At 42.9% G+C, this 21506-nt stretch overlaps 3 protein-coding genes across 5 annotated transcripts in view; all 3 read right to left on the bottom strand.

Annotated features, from left to right (window-relative positions):
- The window catches only part of LOC134817622 (autophagy-related protein 16-like), a 101718-nt gene that overhangs the window by 9998 nt on the left and 70214 nt on the right, over positions 1 to 21506 (bottom strand). The gene's annotated exons all lie outside the window — the stretch shown is intronic.
- LOC134816417 (PRKCA-binding protein-like) lies at positions 1367 to 15423 on the bottom strand. The gene is made up of 10 exons (XM_063825253.1): positions 15289 to 15423; positions 13150 to 13278; positions 10832 to 10907; positions 7482 to 7571; positions 7214 to 7267; positions 6716 to 6778; positions 3719 to 3849; positions 3322 to 3465; positions 2733 to 2877; positions 1367 to 2564 (listed from the first exon to the last, which is right to left on the bottom strand). Exons 1-10 carry the CDS (start codon positions 15400 to 15402, stop codon positions 2428 to 2430), a joined length of 1083 nt encoding a protein of 360 aa, XP_063681323.1. The 5' UTR covers positions 15403 to 15423; the 3' UTR covers positions 1367 to 2427.
- LOC134817498 (selenoprotein S-like) lies at positions 15594 to 21075 on the bottom strand. Its single transcript, XM_063826640.1, has 7 exons — positions 21047 to 21075; positions 20790 to 20906; positions 18080 to 18198; positions 17406 to 17540; positions 17176 to 17282; positions 16680 to 16833; positions 15594 to 16425 (listed from the first exon to the last, which is right to left on the bottom strand). The coding sequence occupies exons 1-7, from the start codon at positions 21073 to 21075 to the stop codon at positions 16370 to 16372; spliced, it is 717 nt and encodes a 238-aa protein (XP_063682710.1). The 3' UTR covers positions 15594 to 16369.

Genomic DNA, 21506 nt, shown 5'->3' with positions numbered 1-21506 from the left:
ATGTGTAGCAATATGTTTCTATCTTCTTACACTCGTACACTAGGTTAGATGTCTTTATATTTACTATCTTACTACTGTTTTTATCAATACCAAGTAAGAGGTCTCCAAACAACAAGATATAATCTGTATATGAGCTTAGAGCGGGGGAGATATCCCACGTGTTTACACGCCACGTGTTGATCTCAACAAGGTTAATGTTACACTCAGTAAGTATCAAGATGTGTGAAGGTGTGTGTACTGGTTCATATTGTGGAGGTGACGTCACGTGTTCTGATGACGTCACGTGTGGGGGTGACGTCACGTGTTCTGATGACGTCACGTGTTCTGATGACGTCACGTGTGGGGGTGACGTCACGTGTGGGGGTGACGTCACGTGTCCTCTGTAGATAAACTTAGCAGACACTAATACAGTATTATCTTTATTCTGCCCGGTTTGATTATTGTTGTTCAGTTTGTACTGATGGTTACAGACCATCTTTGTAGGAGGTTTCAAGAGGAAGGGTAGTTTGTAATGCGGGAGCGGCTTCAGCTGAAATTAGAAATATGTCAAATAGGGTCTTACAGTACAACGGAAACAAATCATATAAAGACGGGACCAATACAACTAAACAATACAACTAAACAATCAAACATTTAACCACGTCTATACTACCTAGGATCTTTGTTTCTCTGTTCCTCATTATCGTATCAATTAAACAGACTCAAACTTTCGACCGTAAAATTGCTCTAAACAAATAGCTAAGAATGAATAGAAACTGTTAACCAACAATAATAAATAATAACTGGTAAATTACACTGCTTCTGAAAATCACGAACCTTCTGTTCACTGTACTCCTCCTTATTTTCCTCCTTATTTTCCTCTTTGTTAACTTTCTTGCGTTTGTTTTTCCGTCTGTCAGCATGTTTTAGTTTCCTATTAAGTTCCTGTTGTATTCTCAGTAGCTCAGCTCTCTTTCTGGAGATCTCATCTCTTGCTGCTTTCTCTACTTCTTCTTGAGTTCTCATCTACAGACCCTGTTATATACAGGCCCTGTTATCTACAGACCCTGTTATCTACAGGCCCTGTTATCTCAAACTCGTATTTTTACCTTATATGGGCATCACGTTACTATATGTTTACCATGCTGTTATCTACTAGTCGTCTCATCTTCCTTCCTTCCTTGTATTGATGTAGAGATAATTTCAAGTAATCTATATAGCTATATAGTATAGTAGTATATAGGCAGTACTTGCTAATGATAAACATAATTAATTAGGTAGTACTTGCTAATTATTAATATTATCTTGTCATTAAATCAGTCTTTTAGTTTCTGTAACAGAGTGTCTTACTTGGTTTTTTGTTCAATTTCGAATAAAACGGAGGATTAAAACACTGCAGTTCATTTCAAACAGATAGAGTGTAAACAACAAATTAAACAGTGAAATCCACTATATATAATGATAATAGTACTGAATATTATTCTGCAACTCAAACTCGTGTGTTGACCTTATATGGGCATCACGTTACTATATGTTTACCATGGTGTTATCTACTGGTACATTCACAGTTCTCGTATGACTTAATCAGTCAGAAGTTAATTAAATAGCTACGCAAAAAGAATTAGCAGGTAATATCAATATATCTTTACAAGTTTTCTCTTTAGCCAGCAAAGGAACTTTCAACTTTAAAATGCAAATTTTTATTACGTTAAATAGATAGATAAATAGCAATTAATCACATTATTACGCTAATCGAGCATTCAAACCAATAAATTAAAGATAAATTAAGGATTTAAAATAAATTCACTGTCAAGATCCAAACTCATTTAGTAATCATATTGATTAAAATGGGACCGGCCCTCAAAACAAAGTAAAATTCAAAATTCAAATTGTCAGAGATAATTTAAGATTTAATTAATTTAACTCAGAAATGGGTATAGAATCACAACTTATCGATAAATTTCTTAAGAGAAAATTAAAAATTAAATAACAATGCAATAATATAACTAATCTACTGTCTAGAATCTAGATTAAATTCAAGATTAAATTCCCATGCGCCAAGGCATGCAATATCACTTTAATAAATCAACAACTAAATCTAAATTATAAACAAACCATGCCTAAGATATCAACAAACGTCGCTAATTATTCTACTTAAACTACATGTGGTGTGACGTCATAGCACGTGGTGTGACGTCATATCACGTGGTGTGACGTCATGTCACGTGGTGTGACGACATGTCACGTGGTGTGACGTCATATCACGTGGTGTGACGTCACGTTACAAATAACGCTCACCTCTCACAGTACAAGAAATTTCTCGTGAGTCGTCTTCTGTAAACAGAATCATTTCTATAAACATGACCTATATTTTAATTCGTATCTTATAAACATGACCCCGTACTTCTTACAATAAGTCTAACAAACAGTTGGCTATAGTCAGGATGTTTATTGAGCGTCCACTACAGTGCTCAGGTCTATGTCTATTGGGAAGACGTTAGCCTTGTCGGAGATAGCAGCAGCCTCCTCGTAATAAGCTAGTTGTACTTTAGTCCACTGTTCTAGCTGCACTGTCAGGTCTTGTACTGCGGGAGATAGTGTATAGTAACCATGGTAACTATACATAGTAACCATGGTAACACTACCAGTTTATTAACATTCAACAAAATAGGAGCGATTAAATAGTACATTAAGATGCCTAATTGTAAAATCTAACAAACTATGTTTGTACCGTGGGAGATAGTGTTACTAACCGTGCTTTGAGTTAAGGAGCTGAAGTTTGACTCTGACGTCGCTGCGGAGTTGGAGGAAGTACGCGCGAGCTTGCGCGCGACACCGGAGTACAACTCTGTACTCGTAGTTACCTTCCTCTACACGGGGTAGCGGGTCGTCTAATGACTGGGGGGTTAAAGGGGGGTTAGAGGGGGGTGGGGTACAACCCCTTACAGGGGGTAGTTTACAGGGGGTTGTACTCGTAGTTACCTTCCTCTACACGGGGTAGCGGGTCGTCTAATGACTGGGGGGTTAAAGGGGGGTTAGAGGGGGGTGGGGTACAACCCCTTACAGGGGGTAGTTTACAGGGGGTTGTACTCGTAGTTACCTTCCTCTACACGGGGTAGCGGGTCGTCTAATGACTGGGGGGTTAAAGGGGGGTTAGAGGGGGGTGGGGTACAACCCCTTACAGAGGGTCGTCTAACGACTGGAATAAACAGTTTTTTAACAAAGTCAGCAAATTTACATAATGATGATTCTGGAAATCAGGGTACTTTTCTGTTCTAAACTATACTATTTAAAACCTCTTTTGAGGCGCCTGAGGAATTTCACTGTCAAAATAATACTAACGTTGAAAGTGTACTCCTCATCATCCATCTCCTTTATCTTGAGACAGTAAGCAAGATACTCAAACTTTGCGTTTGCGTACTTCTTAATAGTCAGTCTCATGTCAGGTACTGCTTTGTGAAGATAAGTTCCTAACTTGTTCATTATCTGACGGGAGGGAGCTGGTTAGTGTGCTTTTTGTGCAGATCTGACTATTCTGCTGTTTTCTGGATAATTATTTCAGGTCATACAATTTTTTTTTAAAATTATTAAAACTTTGTTTTTGGTTGAAGAACTATCCTTGAGAACCATCAAAACTGCCAGAAGCAATCGAAACCCCCTTTGGAACACACTAAAGTTTACTGAACAATGTATAATGTATAATGTATAATGTACAATGAACAATGTACAATGTACGTACAGGTGCAGCTTTCTTCTGGAACTCAGAGCCAGCCTTGTGGTAGTTTCTGTGTGTGTCTGCGAAAATAGTAAACGCTTCGTTAGCAGCACACTTCTCACGTACTGCAATCTGTGAGAACAGGTCACCCATTCCTGGAGAGAGGGGGGTTAGAGGGGGGGGGTTAGAGGGGGGGGGGGTTAGTGGGGGGGTTAGAGGGGGGGTTAGAGGGGGGGTTAGAGGGGGGTTAGAGGGGGGGTTAGAGGGGGGTTAGAGGGGGGGGTTAGAGGGGGGGTTAGAGGGGGGTTAGAGGGGGGGTTAGAGGGGGGGTTAGAGGGGGGGTTAGAGGGGGGTTAGAGGGGGGTTAGAGGGGGGGTTAGAGGGGGGGGGTTAGAGGGGGGGTTAGAGGGGGGGTTAGAGAGGGGGGTTAGAGGTGGGGTTAGAGGGGGGTTAGAGGGGGGTTAGAGGGGGGTTAGAGGGGGGGTTAGAGGGGGGGTTAGAGGGGGGGTTAGAGGGGGGGTTAGAGGGGGGGGGTTAGAGGGGGGGGGTTAGAGGGGGGGTTAGAGGGGGGTTAGAGGGGGGGTTAGAGGGGGGGTTAGAGGGGGGTTAGAGGGGGGGTTAGAGGGGGGGTTAGAGGGGGGGTTAGAGGGGGGTTAGAGGGGGGTTAGAGGGGGGGTTAGAGGGGGGGTTAGAGAGGGGGTTAGAGGGGGGGTTAGAGGGGGGTTAGAGGGGGGGTTAGAGGGGGGGTTAGAGGGGGGTTAGAGGGGGGTTAGAGGGGGGGTTAGAGGGGGGGGTTAGAGGGGGGGTTAGAGGGGGGGTTAGAGAGGGGGGTTAGAGGTGGGGTTAGAGGGGGGTTAGAGGGGGGTTAGAGGGGGGTTAGAGGGGGGGTTAGAGGGGGGGTTAGAGGGGGGGTTAGAGGGGGGGTTAGAGGGGGGGTTAGAGGGGGGGGGTTAGAGGGGGGGTTAGAGGGGGGTTAGAGGGGGGGTTAGAGGGGGGGTTAGAGGGGGGTTAGAGGGGGGGTTAGAGGGGGGGTTAGAGGGGGGGTTAGAGGGGGGTTAGAGGGGGGTTAGAGGGGGGGTTAGAGGGGGGGTTAGAGAGGGGGTTAGAGGGGGGGTTAGAGGGGGGTTAGAGGGGGGGTTAGAGGGGGGTTAGAGGGGGGGTTAGAGGGGGGGTTAGAGGGGGGTTAGAGGGGGGGTTAGAGGGGGGGGGGGGTTAGTGGGGGGGTTAGAGGGGGGGTTAGAGGGGGGGTTAGAGGGGGGTTAGAGGGGGGGTTAGAGGGGGGTTAGAGGGGGGGTTAGAGGGGGGGTTAGAGGGGGGTTAGAGGGGGGGTTAGAGGGGGGGTTAGAGGGGGGTTAGAGGGGGGGGTTAGAGGGGGGGTTAGAGGGGGGGTTAGAGAGGGGGGTTAGAGGTGGGGTTAGAGGGGGGTTAGAGGGGGGTTAGAGGGGGGTTAGAGGGGGGGTTAGAGGGGGGGTTAGCAGCGCACTTCTCACGTACTGCTATCTGTGAGAACAGGTCACCCATTCCTGGAGAGAGGGGGGTTAGAGGGGGGTTAGAGGGGGGGGGGTTAGTGGGGGGGTTAGAGGGGGGGTTAGAGGGGGGGTTAGAGGGGGGGTTAGAGGGGGGGTTAGAGGGGGGTTAGAGGGGGGGTTAGAGGGGGGTTAGAGGGGGGGTTAGAGGGGGGGTTAGAGGGGGGTTAGAGGGGGGGTTAGAGGGGGGGTTAGAGGGGGGTTAGAGGGGGGTTAGAGGGGGGGTTAGAGGGGGGGGGTTAGAGGGGGGGTTAGAGGGGGGGTTAGAGAGGGGGGTTAGAGGTGGGGTTAGAGGGGGGTTAGAGGGGGGTTAGAGGGGGGTTAGAGGGGGGGTTAGAGGGGGGGTTAGCAGCGCACTTCTCACGTACTGCTATTTGTGAGAACAGGTCACCCATTCCTGGAGAGAGGGGGGTTAGAGGGGGGTTAGAGGGGGGTTAGAGGGGGGGTTAGAGAGGGGGGTTAGAGGGGGGTTAGAGGGGGGTTAGAGGGGGGGTTAGAGGGGGGGTTAGAGGGGGGGTTAGAGAGGGGGGTTAGAGGGGGGTTAGAGGGGGGGTTAGAGAGGGGGGTTAGAGGTGGGGTTAGAGGGGGGTTAGAGGGGGGTTAGAGGGGGGGTTAGAGGGGGGGTTAGAGGGGGGGTTAGAGGGGGGGGTTAGAGGGGGGTTAGAGGGGGGGTTAGAGGGGGGGTTAGAGGGGGGGTTAGAGGGGGGGTTAGAGGGGGTGGGGCACAACCCCTTACAGGAGGTAGTTTACATGATGGTTAGAGGGGGGTGGGGTACAACCCCTTACAGGAGGTAGTTTACAGGATGGTTAGTGGGGGGTGGGGTACAACCCCTTACAGGAGGTAGTTTACATGATGGTTAGAGGGGGTGGGGTACAACCCCTTACAGGAGGTAGTTTACATGATGGTTAGAGGGGGTGGGGCACAACCCCTTACGTAGGAGGTAGTTTACATGATGGTTAGAGGGGGGTGGGGCACAACCCCTTACAGGAGGTAGTTTACATGAACTAGGTGAGTGTAATGTTTATGTCTTTATAAAGACATGCTAGTCTATTAAATCTAGTCTATAAATAGACTAGATTTAATAGACTAGCATAGTTGAGCGTAATGGTTCTTATCACTATAGCATAGCATCAACATTTGTCTTGCTGAGTCAATACGTGATAATTTGGGTATTCCGGTAGCATAAATTATGTGATTATTGTAAGTAATACAGTGCATAAATTATGTAATAAGTTATAAATATTAGAGTGCAGGTGTGATTCGGTGCGATACTGTGATAAAGAATTTAAGAAAAAAGCATGATAAAGATTAAAGAACATTTTTGGATGTAAACCGAATTCTACAAATTTTAGGAATACCCATGACGTTTTCCTGAATTTGACAATGATAACATTTTATCATACTCCACATATTATCTTAAAATAGGAATTCCATGAGCCGATGGTTAAAGTGTGTGTAAAGTATAATATTCTGTTGAAATAAGTATAAAGTTACCTTTGTAAACTCCACACACTGCATTGAAATCCAGGAGAAGATAATGGGACCTGACAATCATCTCTAAGAAGAAGGGAAAGTTCAGTTTCTCAGATAAAATCATTGACCATATAAGGTCATTGACCTCCTAATAAGGTCATTGACCTCCTAATAAGGTCATTGACCTCCTAATAAGGTCATTGACCTTATATTGTCATTTTAAATGGTATGTTTAGTACCTTTGTAAGGACTGCAGAGGTCTGCATGTTACCATGGTTACATGCAGAGGTCTGCATGTTCCTCGTCAAAATCAAATAGTTTCATATAGTCGGTCATGTGTATCATTAGTTCTGTCAAATGGTAGTGTAAATATTGAGCAGACAAATCAACTAATTCATTTATTAATGTAGTTGTCTGTTAAAACCGTTTCTTGCATAAAAATTCATTTAATCTTGTAGATTTATTGGATTCGTTGAGTGACTTGATATTATTTAAGAATCTTTAAATGTTTTAACCCACCCTTGTAAAACTTAGCATTTCTCTCGAATTCTTCTAATTTCTTAGCGAGGTCATCTGAAAGGAATGTTAATCAGTACTTCTATATAGGAGGTCATCTGAAAGGAAAGTGTCAATGATAAGAAAGGAACGTGACAAAACAAAAGCCGAAATTCGCAATTATTATCAATACTACTGGTATCATATTATTATGTAACACTCCTTATCTGTAGGCTTTATATACTTACAAGTAGCTTTAATAAACAAATTTACACTAGACATTAAAACTTACCGTTGCACAGCACAGCCCGTGTTAGGCCCAGTTTATCAGCCGTACCACTAGACATTCTTTCAATACACTTGTGTTTTACTTTCTTCATTACTGAAATAATTATCAGATTTTCAGAACGAAATATGATCAGATATTACTGCGTTTAGGTGGTATAAGATCAGTACGAGTATTGAATATGGTTGCCATGGTTACATCAGTACGAGTATTGAATATTGGTGGTATGGTTGGTGGTACGGTTGGTGGTATGGTTGGTGGTACAGTGGCCGTGGTTAACAGACAACAAAAGATTCAAGATGAGGAGTAATCAGACGGTTCAGTGATTTGATTAAATTTCACTGGTATCTCTAAACAATATTCACATCGGGTGGAAAATAGCTGATGTGACACTTGTTAGATTAGATCTGAACCTGATTGTTTATATCCCTTTATATGTAGCTCAAATAATCCCACTGAACTTAAGAAAAGCGCCCGCTAAGAGCATTAATCCTAGATTTCAACATGATAAGAAACGTAAGAACCAGTAGACTAAGCACTGCATGATAATATAAGCTAATTTACAGCTCCGTTCAAACTCAACCACCATGCTCGAACTGTAGGCTGCATTGCAGGAATCAGGGTATAATGTTTCAAACTCGCATTGTGTCCGGAGAACATGGTTTGCAGGTTTTAAAGTAAAGTAAAAATAGGGTGTTAAGATACTGAGTGAAGTAGTTCGAGTTAAGATACTGAGTGCAGTAGTTCTAGTTAAGATACTGAGTGCAGTAGTTCGAGTTAAGATACTGAGTGCAGTAGTTCGAGTTAAGATACTGAATGAAGTAGTTCGAGTTAAGATACTGAGTGCAGTAGTTCTAGTTAAGATACTGAGTGCAGTAGTTCGAGTTAAGATACTGAGTGCAGTAGTTCGAGTTAAGATACTGAGTGCAGTAGTTCGAGTTAAGATACTGAGTGAAGTAGTTCAAGTTAAGATACTGAGTGCAGTAGTTCTAGTTAAGATACTGAGTGCAGTAGTTCGAGTTAAGATACTGAGTGCAGTAGTTCGAGTTAAGATACTGAGTGAAGTAGTTCGAGTTAAGATACTGAGTGCAGTAGTTCGAGTTAAGATACTGAGTGCAGTAGTTCGAGTTAAGATACTGAGTGCAGTAGTTCGAGTTAAGATACTGAGTGCAGTAGTTCGAGTTTCAGAAACAAGATATTATCTGGAGGGGGTTGTTTAAAACATATTATTATTACACAAACATACTACATATTATGAGTAATACGAAATGTTTATTCTCACCCATATCAAGACCCTTTGCCTCCTTGAAGTGGTGGCCCATAAGTGACTACCCACAAGCAACCTCTTAATAACTCACGTAATTCGTCTCCAAATTGCACCAAAATTTCAGAGATTATAGATATGGGTCAAACTTAGATTTCCTGAAAGTTTCGTAAGCCACGCCCAATTACAGTGGGCGTGGCGTGACACTCCCTCTTTTTCACTATTGTCTTCATAAAATGAGAACGCTTTAAGCTAAGAACTCAAAATTTTTCGCACACATTTGGCTTGATAATTGAAAACCTTGGTTCATTGGTTAAAATATGGCTAAGTTATGACCATTTCAAAACTCATCGGATACGTGATCGGTCACTTGGTTAATGGCCTGTTTGGCTCACATGCACCGCTTGATTGGTTGCAGCCTGCTTATGGGCCGGCCTATACAGCTGACAGCACCTAAAACGCTATCACACGAATTTATGGTGGTGTCACCATTTCAGGGCTTGTTAGCCCTGCTAGTCACAGGTTCCTTACAATCAATAAAAATGGTTCACTATCCTCCCTTTACTGCAGAACAACGATTGTTTGTCTACCTGAAGAAAGAAAATGGGGAGTTCTACCCTCAGATTAAACGACAATTTCAGATGAAATTCAACCGACCACCCCCTTGCCGGAAAAGCTGCTTTGACATTCATCACAAGATCAAGTTTACGTTTTCTGCACACGATCGGCGAAGAGTCGGCAGAAGACGAACTGCGAGGACTGTAGAAAACATCACGATGGTTGTTGGTGACGTGTTGGACACACCTAAGATTGGCACCCGGAAACGAGCTCCTGCCTTAGACCTCAGCAGAACAACCCTTCAGCGAATCCTAAAGCAAGACCTTTCTAACCGGGCCTACCGAATCACAAAGAAACACAAACTTTTGGACCGTGATTTCCAATCGAGGATAGATTTCGCCAACACATTCTTTGAACATCTTAATTGAAATTATTGAATTGTTTTTGTGTGGGAATTTTTATTAGTTGATTTCATTTATTGATTTATCCTAAAAATTTGTGTTTTCCTTTCTAGCAAAGACATCATCGGTATCCAATCAAAGCCTAATGAACCTCATTAATACACGCCTTACTCTTGATCAGATTGGGTGACGAGATCACTAATTGAGTGCAAATATCACTGACTGAGTGCTCGGATCACATATCCGATGGATTTTAAAATGGTCATAACTCAGCCATATTTTTACCAATGAACTTGAAACTTTTGGAAAAGTTTTCAATTATCAAGCCAAATGTGTGCAAAAAATTGTGAGTTCTTAGCTTAAAGCGTTCTCATTTTATGAAGACAATAGTGAAAAAGAGGGAGTGTCACGCCACGCCCACTGTAATTGGGCGTGGCTTACGAAACTTTCAGGAAATCTAAGTTTGACCCATATCTATAATCTCTGAAATTGTGGTGCAATTTGGAGACGAATTACGTGAGTTATTAAGAGGTTGCGTGTGGGTAGTCACTTATGGGCCACCCTGTAGTTCGAGTTAAGATACTGAGTGCAGTAGTTCTAGTTAAGATACTGAGTGCAGTAGTTCGAGTTAAGATACTGAGTGCAGTAGTTCGAGTTAAGATACTGAATGAAGTAGTTCGAGTTAAGATACTGAGTGCAGTAGTTCTAGTTAAGATACTGAGTGCAGTAGTTCGAGTTAAGATACTGAGTGCAGTAGTTCGAGTTAAGATACTGAGTGCAGTAGTTCGAGTTAAGATACTGAGTGAAGTAGTTCAAGTTAAGATACTGAGTGCAGTAGTTCTAGTTAAGATACTGAGTGCAGTAGTTCGAGTTAAGATACTGAGTGCAGTAGTTCGAGTTAAGATACTGAATGAAGTAGTTCGAGTTAAGATACTGAGTGCAGTAGTTCGAGTTAAGATACTGAGTGCAGTAGTTCGAGTTAAGATACTGAGTGAAGTAGTTCGAGTTAAGATACTGAGTGCAGTAGTTCGAGTTTCCGAAACAAGATATTATCCGGAGAGGGTTGTTTAAAACATATTATTATTACACAAACATACTACATATTATGAGTAATACGAAATGTTTATTCTCACCCATATCAAGACCCTTTGCCTCCTTGAAGTGGTTTGTATCCACTGTTAATTTAGCGTACGTAAATGTTACGTCACCCTGAAAAATAAGCATTTAACAGTTACCCGCCTCCTCAAGCATGCGATTGACGTCACAATTGACGTCACAAGGCAAATACAAAACCGAGTTTTGTCTGTCTGAATAATAGGAACTGTACTGATTATCAGATATCATGTTCCAGCTCAAGTTTCACAGATTGTAAGATATCAATGTCACTGGACTGTGGACAATTTCTACATGTCACAAGTTGTCATTTCCAGACTATTTCTCCATTTTCTGACAAATGAGACCCCTTAAATGCCGTAATTGGCCAAATATAATAACATCTATAAACAAAAGAGCACCTAAAGAGGCTCAGCAAAGTGCTGGCCTATTTACGCTTACGAAGACTCATTCGTTCAATATGTCTCAAAGTAAATAAACTCCTCCATCCTACTCTATCTCTTGCTAAGTTCACTAAGTTGGTAAAATCATCTTCATTTTTCAAATAAATTTGTCTCTTAAATAGGTCCTTTTTCACAATAATATCATACAAATTAGTCCTATGTCTACCCACTCGTCCCTTTAGTGTTTGACATCCTAGTGTAGCAAATAACAGAGACTGGTAGGCAGGCGTGTCGTTGTCGCTGCGTAGAACATGACCTAGCATTGTCCACCGTGCCTTTTCCACTCTCTCGGAAAGGGGCCTGGTCTGGGTACGAGCGTAGAGGGCCTTGTTAGATATTGAGCTAGGCCAATAGATGTGTAGGATGCGCTTGAGGTGCTTCCTCTGAACAACATCTACAGACTCTAGAACATGCTGAGGTACGGCCCAGCAGCAGCAGTTGTACAGGAGCACTGATACTACTAGTGAGTCGTAGAGTTTGATCTTTCTCTTCTCAGTTATCTGACTCCTCTCTGATCCCTGGCACCACAGCTTGTCAAATGACCAGAAGGCAGAGTTAGCTTTATTTATTCTATTAGTAACATCCTGCTCTGATCCAAGCTTAGTACCAAGAAGCGTCTCGTTTCTCCACTCCTCTTTTCCTCTTAGTTCATTACCCCACTCGTCACAGGCACCAACTTCTTCTAAATACACTCTGGTAAACTTTGTCTTTGTGTCATTGACAAAGAGACTCCATTCACTGAGAATATTCTTGGAGATCTGAAAGATATCCTGTAACTCCTCCATATCTTCACCAATCTCCTCTACATCGTCTGAATAGCCGGACTCAAGAGGCATGTGGTAATCGGCTATCGGAGGGTTGGGTCTTGAGGGGAGGACTGCTCTTATGTGCACTACAGCTCCAGCTAGATTGAGGGTAAACAATTTACCAGCTGTGCTGTCTCCTTGGGAGGCTCCTATGTTGAAAGAGAACATCTCTGAGTCAGTAGAACACACTCTAACTACTAGAGTGGTGTTAGCCATGAGGTATTGTACAAGCCTCAGGTCGTCTCTGGAGCATCCTGCAGCTTCTAGTAGTCTGATTGTTGTACCTCTGCGGATGGTATTGAAGGCAGCTGACATGTCGATACTCACTTTGTTCCATTCAAACTCCTTCTTCATTACTACAGATATGAGCATGCTCTGTGCCCAAACTAGGTCGGCACAGCTCCTGCCAGCTTTGTAGGCAGCTTGGAACGGTCCCGTGAAGTTGTCCACAGCTCTCTCTATTCTGTTTAGCACTATCAGTGACAGGATCTTTCTAGAAACATTCAGCAGGGTCAATGGTCGTATCGACTTAACTGGGCCACGAGTTTTACCAGGCTTAGCCAGTGGTGTGAGGATGCCTGCTCCTATTGCTTCAATGTGAATGTTTTTCTCGAAAGACTCGTTGAACACTTTAGCTAGCTCTTCATGAAGGAGGGGGTTGTTCAGGGCTTTCATGACCTCACCAGGAACGTTATCAATACCCACTGCTTTACCAGACTTGAGTTTACTGATGGCTCTCTCTATCTCTGCAACGGTGATGGGACTGTTAAGGCTAGATGGGGGGTCAAGGAAGGCAGGAAGGGTAGGCTCATCAGCGTCGTTGAACTCAGCTTCAAAGTACTCCTTAATAATCCTCGCTTTCTCCTCATTAGTACCTGTGATATTCCCAGCAGGGCCAAAAATGTGACTAAATTGTTTGAAAACTTCGGATTTTATCAGAAAACGGCAGATTTATCCACTAAGCTAGTTCACGTTAGCCGGTCTGTAGATTAAACTATTAAAGAAAAAAAAGAAAGATAATAAAGATGTAAAGATTATAAACATCATTAACAAGGAGGAAGAAGAGTTTTACAGAAATACTCAACTAACGTCAATACGCTGGATAAACTTGGCAGCCTGCACTTTCGTCATCCCCTTGAGACTTCTCGTGTTAACAGCCATCAGCTCATCTCCAGCTTTTAATGTTCCCTCTTTCCAGGCGGGGGTGTTCTCGAATACCTGGGGAGTGTGGTGTTTATAATACCTGGGGGATTGTGGTGTTTATAATACCTGGGGGAGTGTGGTGTTTATAATACCTGGGGGAGTGTGGTGTTTATAATACCTGGGGGAGTATGGTGTTTATAATACCTGTGGGAGTATGGTGTTTATAATACCTGGGGGAGTGTGGTGTTTATAATACCTGGGGGAGTGTGGTGTTTATAATACCTGGGGAGTGTGGTGTTTATAATACCTGTGGGAGTATGGTGTTTATAATACCTGTGGGAGTATGGTGTTTATAATACCTGGGGGAGTGTGGTGTTTATAATACCTGGGGGAGTGTGGTGTTTATAATACCTGGGGGAGTGTGGTGTTTATAATACCTGGGGGAGTGTGGTGTTTATAATACCTGGGGGAGTGTGGTGTTTATAATACCTGGGAGAGTGTGGTGATTATAATACCTGGGGTTTATAATACCTGGGGGAATGTGGTGTTTATAATACCTGGGGGAATGTGGTGTTTATAATACCTGGGGGAGTGTGGTGTTTATAATACCTGGGGGAGTGTGGTGTTTATAATACCTGGGGGAGTGTGGTGTTTATAATACCTGAGGGAGTGTGGTGTTTATAATACCTGGGGGAGCGTGGTGTTTATAATACCTGGGGGAGTGTGGTGTTTATAATACCTGGGGGAGTGTGGTGTTTATAATACCTGGGGGAGTGTGGTGTTTATAATACCTGAGGGAGTGTGGTGTTTATAATACCTGGGGGAGCGTGGTGTTTATAATACCTGGGGGCAGTGTGGTGTTTATAATACCTGGGGGAGTGTGGTGTTTATAATACCTGGGGGAGTGTGGTGTTTATAATACCTGGGGGAGTGTGGTGTTTATAATACCTGGGGGAGCGTGGTGTTTATAATACCTGGGGGAGTGTGGTGTTTATAATACCTGGGGGAGTGTGGTGTTTATAATACCTGGGGGAGTGTGGTGTTTATAATACCTGGGGGAGTGTGGTGTTTATAATACCTGGGGGAGTGTGGTGTTTATAATACCTGGGGGAGTGTGGTGTTTATAATACCTGAGGGAGTGTGGTGTTTATACTACCTGGGGGAGTGTGGTGTTTATAATACCTGGGGGAGTGTGGTGTTTATAATACCTGGGGGAGTGTGGTGTTTATAATACCTGGGGGAGTGTGGTGTTTATAATACCTGGGGGAGTGTGGTGTTTATGATACCTGGGGGAGTGTGGTGTTTATGATACCTGGGGGAGTGTGGTGTTTATAATACCTGGGGAGTGTGGTGTTTATGATACCTGGGGGATTGTGGTGTTTATAATACCTGGGGGAGTGTGGTGTTTATAATACCTGGGGGAGCGTGGTGTTTATAATACCTGGGGGAGTGTGGTGTTTATAATACCTGGGGGAGTGTGGTGTTTATAATACCTGGGGGAGTGTGGTGTTTATAATACCTGAGGGAGTGTGGTGTTTATAATACCTGGGGGAGTGTGGTGTTTATGATACCTTGGGGAGCGTGGTGTTTATTATACTTGGGGGAGTGTGGTGTTTATAATACCTGGGGGAGTGTGGTGTTTATAATACCTGGGGGAATGTGGTGTTTATAATACCTGGGGTTTATAATACCTGGGGGAGTGTGGTGTTTATAATACCTGAGGGAGTGTGGTGTTTATAATACCTGGGGGAGTGTGGTGTTTATGATACCTGGGGGAGTGTGGTGTTTATGATACCTGGGGGAGTGTGGTGTTTATAATACCTGGGGAGTGTGGTGTTTATAATATCTGGGGGAGCTGAGTGTGGTGTTTATAATAACATGGGGGAGTGTGGTGTTTATAAAAATATCCACAGTGTTTCATTTAACAGATGAGTGTGAATGAATAGTTGGCGTTTTTTTGAGAATAATAGTTTTGTTCGGAAGTTGGTAATAACGTTATTTTCTTCTAGTCACTTGTCAGAGTTACTCTGATTATCAGCAAGAAATTATAAGTACACATTAGTTTAACTAATGTTGCTAAATTACCTGGACTACATAAAGAGAAGGACAGTAAGGTGCCCCGCCCCCGATAGTGAGCCCCACCATTCCGTCTTTTCCTCTCTCCAGTGTAACAGTACTGCCTGGTACCATTGGGTACATTTCACTGCTGCCTAGATAATGTAGATATAGTTACTACCTTAGATTGAGATTAATAATAGGGTTGTTCTTTTGTTATTCTCTAATATTGAAGAATTTTGCAATAGATTTCAATAGATTCATTCAGTTTCACAGTAACCATGATCTGATATGAAAATTAATAAATATTTGGATCAAACAATGATACGAAACGATGTATGCAAGACAGCAGTTGAGTATTTACACATTGAAATTTTAATAAGAACACATTCTGGACAAATTAACTGAAATTAAGTAATATCCCATATAAATACTATTTACCTGGTTACCTGGTTACCTGGTTACCTGGTTACCTGGTTACCTGGTTACCTGGTTACCTGGTTACCTGGTTACCTGGTTACCTGGTTACCTGGTTACCTGGTTACCTGGTTAACCTGGTAATATCCCATATAAATACTATTTATTATTCTGTTTCAACAGAAGTAATATCCCATATAAATACTATTTATTATTCTGTTTCAACAGAGCAACAGAAGTAAAAACTATCAATTTTAGTAAAAAGTTTTAAAACTTACATCGACTAAGCACTGAATGTTTCATAGAACAATCAATGCAGTATTTCGTAAAGCGTATGCTGCACTTAATTTGTCCATGTTTATTGTTTAAGTCAATATTCTGTTAAATTGCTAATTTGATTAAAATTTGACCAGCGAATATTTCAAATCGAAAGTTCTAAAAAGGGCTTCAAATTGGCTATTTCATGCAGAAAGTAACAGTAAATAAGACACTCAAGACACAATCCCAGTCTTCATCAGTCCACAACCATCTGTATTAGATTTAAGCTGTGAACGTCATATATTTACACAGATCTCCAGTCTCCACCAGTTTCATCTTGTCTGTACACTAGTTCTCTAGTGTGAGAGAAGAGGAGGAGAGGAGGTCAGTGCAGGACGACTAGAATGTGTGTCTAGATAACAGAGGTCCACTAACCTCACCCACCACCACCACCACCACGACTCAAGTTGGGTCTGGAGGGACGGAATCCACCTGGAGAGGGGGCAGTTACTGGTTAGACTGGATAGTATTGTCAGGGAAGTAGGGGCAATGTAACTATAGAAGAGAAGTGAACTACTGAGGAAGGAACCCCCTCTCCCCCCTCCTTAGCTCCAAAAGCCCCGACCATTACCACCACTAGTCCCCCCCCCCCCCCCCCACTATAACTTACTACCACTAGCCCCCCCCCCCCCCCCCACTATAACTTACCACCACTAGCCCCCCCCCCCCCCCCCACTATAACTTACCACCACTAGTTCCATGACCCATAAGAGGATTAGCACTGTCCAGTTTGAGCGACTTCTTTTTAGCAGGTTCATTACTAAGTTTACTCCTGTACCCGCCTCCTCTCTTGTGTCTCTCCCAGTCCTCTATCTTATCCTGCCTCTGTTGCTCTTCTCGCTGAAGGAGATCAGTTAGTGCTGTTGTTAACTATTTTTAAAAAGTAGTTTATTTAACTTAGTTAACATCGTTAAAAGTTTAACTTAGTAAATAATATAAAAAGTAGTTTATCTATCTTAGTAAGTTATTATAAAAAGTAAAAGTGTTTAACTAAATATACCTCTCTAATCTTCTCAGCCTCTATAGCAGCAGCTGCGTCCACCTCAGCTTAGTAAATAATATAAAAAGTAAAAGTGTTTAACTAAATATACCTCTCTAATCTTCTCAGCCTCTATAGCAGCAGCTGCGTCCACCTCAGCTTAGTAAATAATATAAAAAGTAAAAGTGTTTAACTAAATATACCTCTCTAATCTTCTCAGCCTCTATAGCAGCAGCTGCGTCCACCTCAGCTTGTAACTTCTCACGAGCTCTCCTCATAGCTTCTAACCTATTCATCTGCTCTTCCGGGCCTATACATTGTTATTATTATAGTCAGGTTACAATCTAGGATACGAGAATTCGCTCTAATATTCATTATTTTGATGTAACTGAAACTGAAGCACACATTGGACTTTGAGAAGGTGTACACTTACTTAAGTTAGATTGGACACCATCTCTCTTGCTCTGGACCTTCTGTTCGAGGTATTCGACTAGTTTCTGATACACATAATAAGTTACAACAGCTCCGATAAGGATAACGTAACCGTGTGTTTCAAACACCGACCAAACTGAAAAATCAGGTTAGTTACCTGGTTACCTGGTTACCTGGTTACCTGGTTACCTGGTTACCTGGTTACCTGGTTACCTGGTTACCTGGTTACCTGGTTACCTGGTTACCTGGTTACCTGGTTACCTGGTTACCTGGTTACCTGGTTACCTGGTTACCTGGTTACCTGGTTACCTGGTTACCTGGTTACCTGGTTACCTGGTCACCTTACAGGTTAGTACAACTTGTGGAAATCTTTACAGCAGTTTATAATTTAATGAACTTTAATCCTAACTGAGCCTAGAAATAAGAAGTTATGTTTGCAACTCTAAGAGATTACAATAACGATATGATATAGCCGGACTAGTAGTGCAACTCTAAGAGATTACAATAACGATATAATATAGCCGGACTAGTAGCCCCCCTCTAAGAGATTACAATAACGATATAATATAGCCGGACTAGTAGCCCCCCTCTAAGAGATTACAATAACGATATAATATAGCCGGACTAGTAGTGCAACTCTAAGAGATTACAATAACGATATAATATAGCCCTCACCGTAAGACACAACAGTGGAGAGTAAGTAAGGGTTCTTGTTACTTAACACAGGGGGGTGCTCCTGGGGGTCATGGTCTATGATGACGTCATCGTCAGAGAGAACACTCTCAGACATGATCCTAGCAGGATATATAATTAGTAATTATCATAATGTCCCTTATTTATTGCGTTTAAGTGTATAAACACAAGCTTGGGGGGGGTGTAACCCAAAAAAACCCAAAAAAACCCAATCCCAGTATTACCTTTTTCAGGGTAGGAGTTGGGTTTTTTTGGGTTTTTTACAAATTTTTCATTTGAAGGAAATAAAATCATGTAGGCACCTAGCAAAACAATTATTAGTACAACATCACTGTTGTGGTTCATCACTACAACATCACAATAGATATAATCGCTTAAATATCACCCAAAAGCAGTATTTTATTCACTGATGTGCTCAGAAGAAGTTGGCCATCCAGATATGATATCAGCCATATGTAATGCTCACTTCGATGGCCATGGCAAATTGAGTTAGTAGGGACGCAACTCACTGATGACCCCAACCCTGACCGCAACCGGTACGAGAGGAATAAAGCCTTTCTTCTCACCTTCACGATCTCTGTTTCCGTTTTCCTGATCATCCGCTTAACGAGAAACCATGCTCTATCTCCAACTGAAAGAATCTTGCAGTTACCATCAGCTGCATGATCGCATGTGATATTGAGTGATATCTTCGCTTGTTTATGGCCCTGGAGTCGCTAAAATCTTGACTGGGATGGCATTCGATCTCGCCCTCCATTGAGGCAAACCTCAACAGCCGTATCATGATGCAGAGCATCACAATACACAGTTACTATTTTCGCCCATTCCTCTGATGAGTCAATATCCTCCACTTTACAAGTAGGCAGGTGGTCTTTCAATGGTTGTGTGAAGCTTAGGTGGCCCAAGGCGTCACCGCTGGATAGAAGCTGGGTGGAAGCCCTGGTCTGATGTGAGGCTCCCAGAACTTTGAAAAGGGGTATCCTGCTGGTGCCCTCTTCCAGACACTCATCGGACAGCATGATGAAAGCCACTACCTCTGCGTGCTGAAGACTGGATACTGGACAGGGGGTCCAGGCTAAAGGCAGGACGATCGACGGGAGACATTGAGCCCCGGTAGTTCAATAATTTGATCTATTGACTCCTTAACTCTTGGTCTACAAGAGGCTTTGAGACTCGTAAATCTTTACTGTGGATTGCACAGTAGCTAAAGAGGTGTTGGCTGTTACCCTGTTCAACCTAGTCTACTATGACCATTGACCCAGCTAGACTGGACCACACTCTGGTGGTCAGGATACGGCTCCCTATGCCCGGGGTACCGGCTAACGAGGTAGTCAGGGGAAGGGTTAGTCCCCGCTAAAGTGTAGCTCTGTTCTCACTCTAACCTCCTTATGCTTTGGGATAAAATCGGAAAGTCCCACACTGGAGCAGGTGACGATTGGGTAAGGATTACAACTGATGCTGTTGGGTAGAAAAAGGAAGTGTCACATTTGTCTTGTATAGCATATTATGTTCGTGCAATTACATGCTCAAGATACCCAAGATATTATGGTGAGAGTTAAATATGGCTATTGTTCAAGCGGATGCCCTTAACCTTTTAGTGGCGCAAGAGTTAAGAACACAATCCACTGCCAATGTGCAGGGGTCAGGGGACTGCACAGGATTGTGAGCCAACTGAAAAGTCAAGATGAAGTTAATCAACAGCTTAAGGGTTAAAGCCCCTTATTTTTCTAGTGGAAGTGGTTGCCGGGGTAATTACGCTGCTATTACAGAAGCTGATGACTCGGTCTCCACATCACGACAACCTATTTCTACAGAAAGTCAAACAAGAAAACATCAAAAAAATATGAACATCAATTGTATTGTATTTGTATCATGTAAAAGGACTGCTAAGGTTAGCACATTTAACATAAGATTAAGAACAGCCAGAGAACAGCACAAACGCATCGAACTTGCAGAACTATTTTCTCGAAGCAAGCTGCACATCCTTGGCCTGCAAGAATCGAACATCGGGTAGTGCATGCTGATTGCTGAGAATACCAGAATAGAAAAGATGAACAAAGGGATTCATCCAGTGATATCATCTGCGTGGAGAAACGCAGCTGGCGCTTCTAATGGGAGAGTAGGAATCATCTTGACGAGGACAGCAGCGCATATGAGGCTATAAGTCTTATAAAATTATAAAATCTTACAGCGCAAGGATCCTCACCATGTCTCTTAATGGAAAGCCCAGGCTCACTGTCATCACATGCTACAGTCCTACAGAAGCCTCATCTGATGAGGAGGCATGAAATCTTTTTTGTCTAAAACCAAGCATCTTACAGTTAATTTAGTAGGAGAGGAGCCACACACAATAATTTCTAAGGACGGACATGCCTTAGAAGAAGTTGAGGACTTTAGTACAACGGAGCACGACTTTAGGTTACGCAAGGCCCAGGCATGGGCTGCCTACCACAAAATGTAGGCTATATGGAGGTCCAATTTGCGCCGAGATTTAAAGATCCGTCTGTTCAAGTTACGGTTGAATCAATCTTCCTGTATGGAACGAAAACGTGGACAATAACAGAATCTTTGAAGAAAAGAATAGACGGATGTTACAGTAGAATGCTTCGGATGGCCCTAAACGTGGACTGGAGAGGACATCGCACCAACAAGGAGGTCTTTGGATCACTCCCAAGAGTTATTTCGAAGATACAGGCCAGAAGAATGAGGTTGGCTGGGCACATCCAGCGACATGATGACCTGGCAGCACACCAACTTCTCCTTTGGGAACCTAGGGAGGGGTAGACCACCGCTCACCTTCGTCGATAACCTAATAAGTGACACTGGATTAAGAACACTGGGGAGATTAAGGAGCTTATGGCGGACAGAAAGCTTTGGAGACACATCATCGAGACTCGGACTCTGAAGCCGCCTTAAGTCAAGTAATTTAAGTCATGTGCTTTGACTTACCCTTGACCTTCGTCATAGCCTCCTTTCATGACAGGAGAACACATTTGCCACGTTTGGCACATTTCCACTTTGTGCATTCATATATGGATTATATCTCGATGAACGAGACATCCTGTTTGCTATCGTGATAACATACTATCAATATAAACACACTTATATACTATGTAAACTATCTATTAAGTTAAGACATGAGAACAACACGTAGGTAAGACTCAGTGGGAAATAATTCACATTCAATACAATTAATGAAATGGCTAGAATTTTGTTTAAAAAACCCAAAAAAACCCAAAAAAACCCAATCCCAGTATTACCTTTTCTTGGGTAGGAGTTGGGTTTTTTTGGGTTACACCCCCCCCAAGCTTAATAAGCTTACAATTAGCTACCTGATTAGTGATTACCAAGCAGTAGACTGTAAGTAACATGGCTATATATAGTATATGGGATGTATAGCAGAGATTAG

This window comes from Bolinopsis microptera, chromosome 6 (genome assembly GCF_026151205.1).
Source record: "Bolinopsis microptera isolate Bmic1 chromosome 6, MBARI_Bmic_1.0, whole genome shotgun sequence".
Lineage (NCBI taxonomy): Eukaryota > Metazoa > Ctenophora > Tentaculata > Lobata > Bolinopsidae > Bolinopsis > Bolinopsis microptera.
Note: the sequence above shows the minus strand (reverse complement) of the source record. Positions and strands in the feature narration are given on the sequence as shown.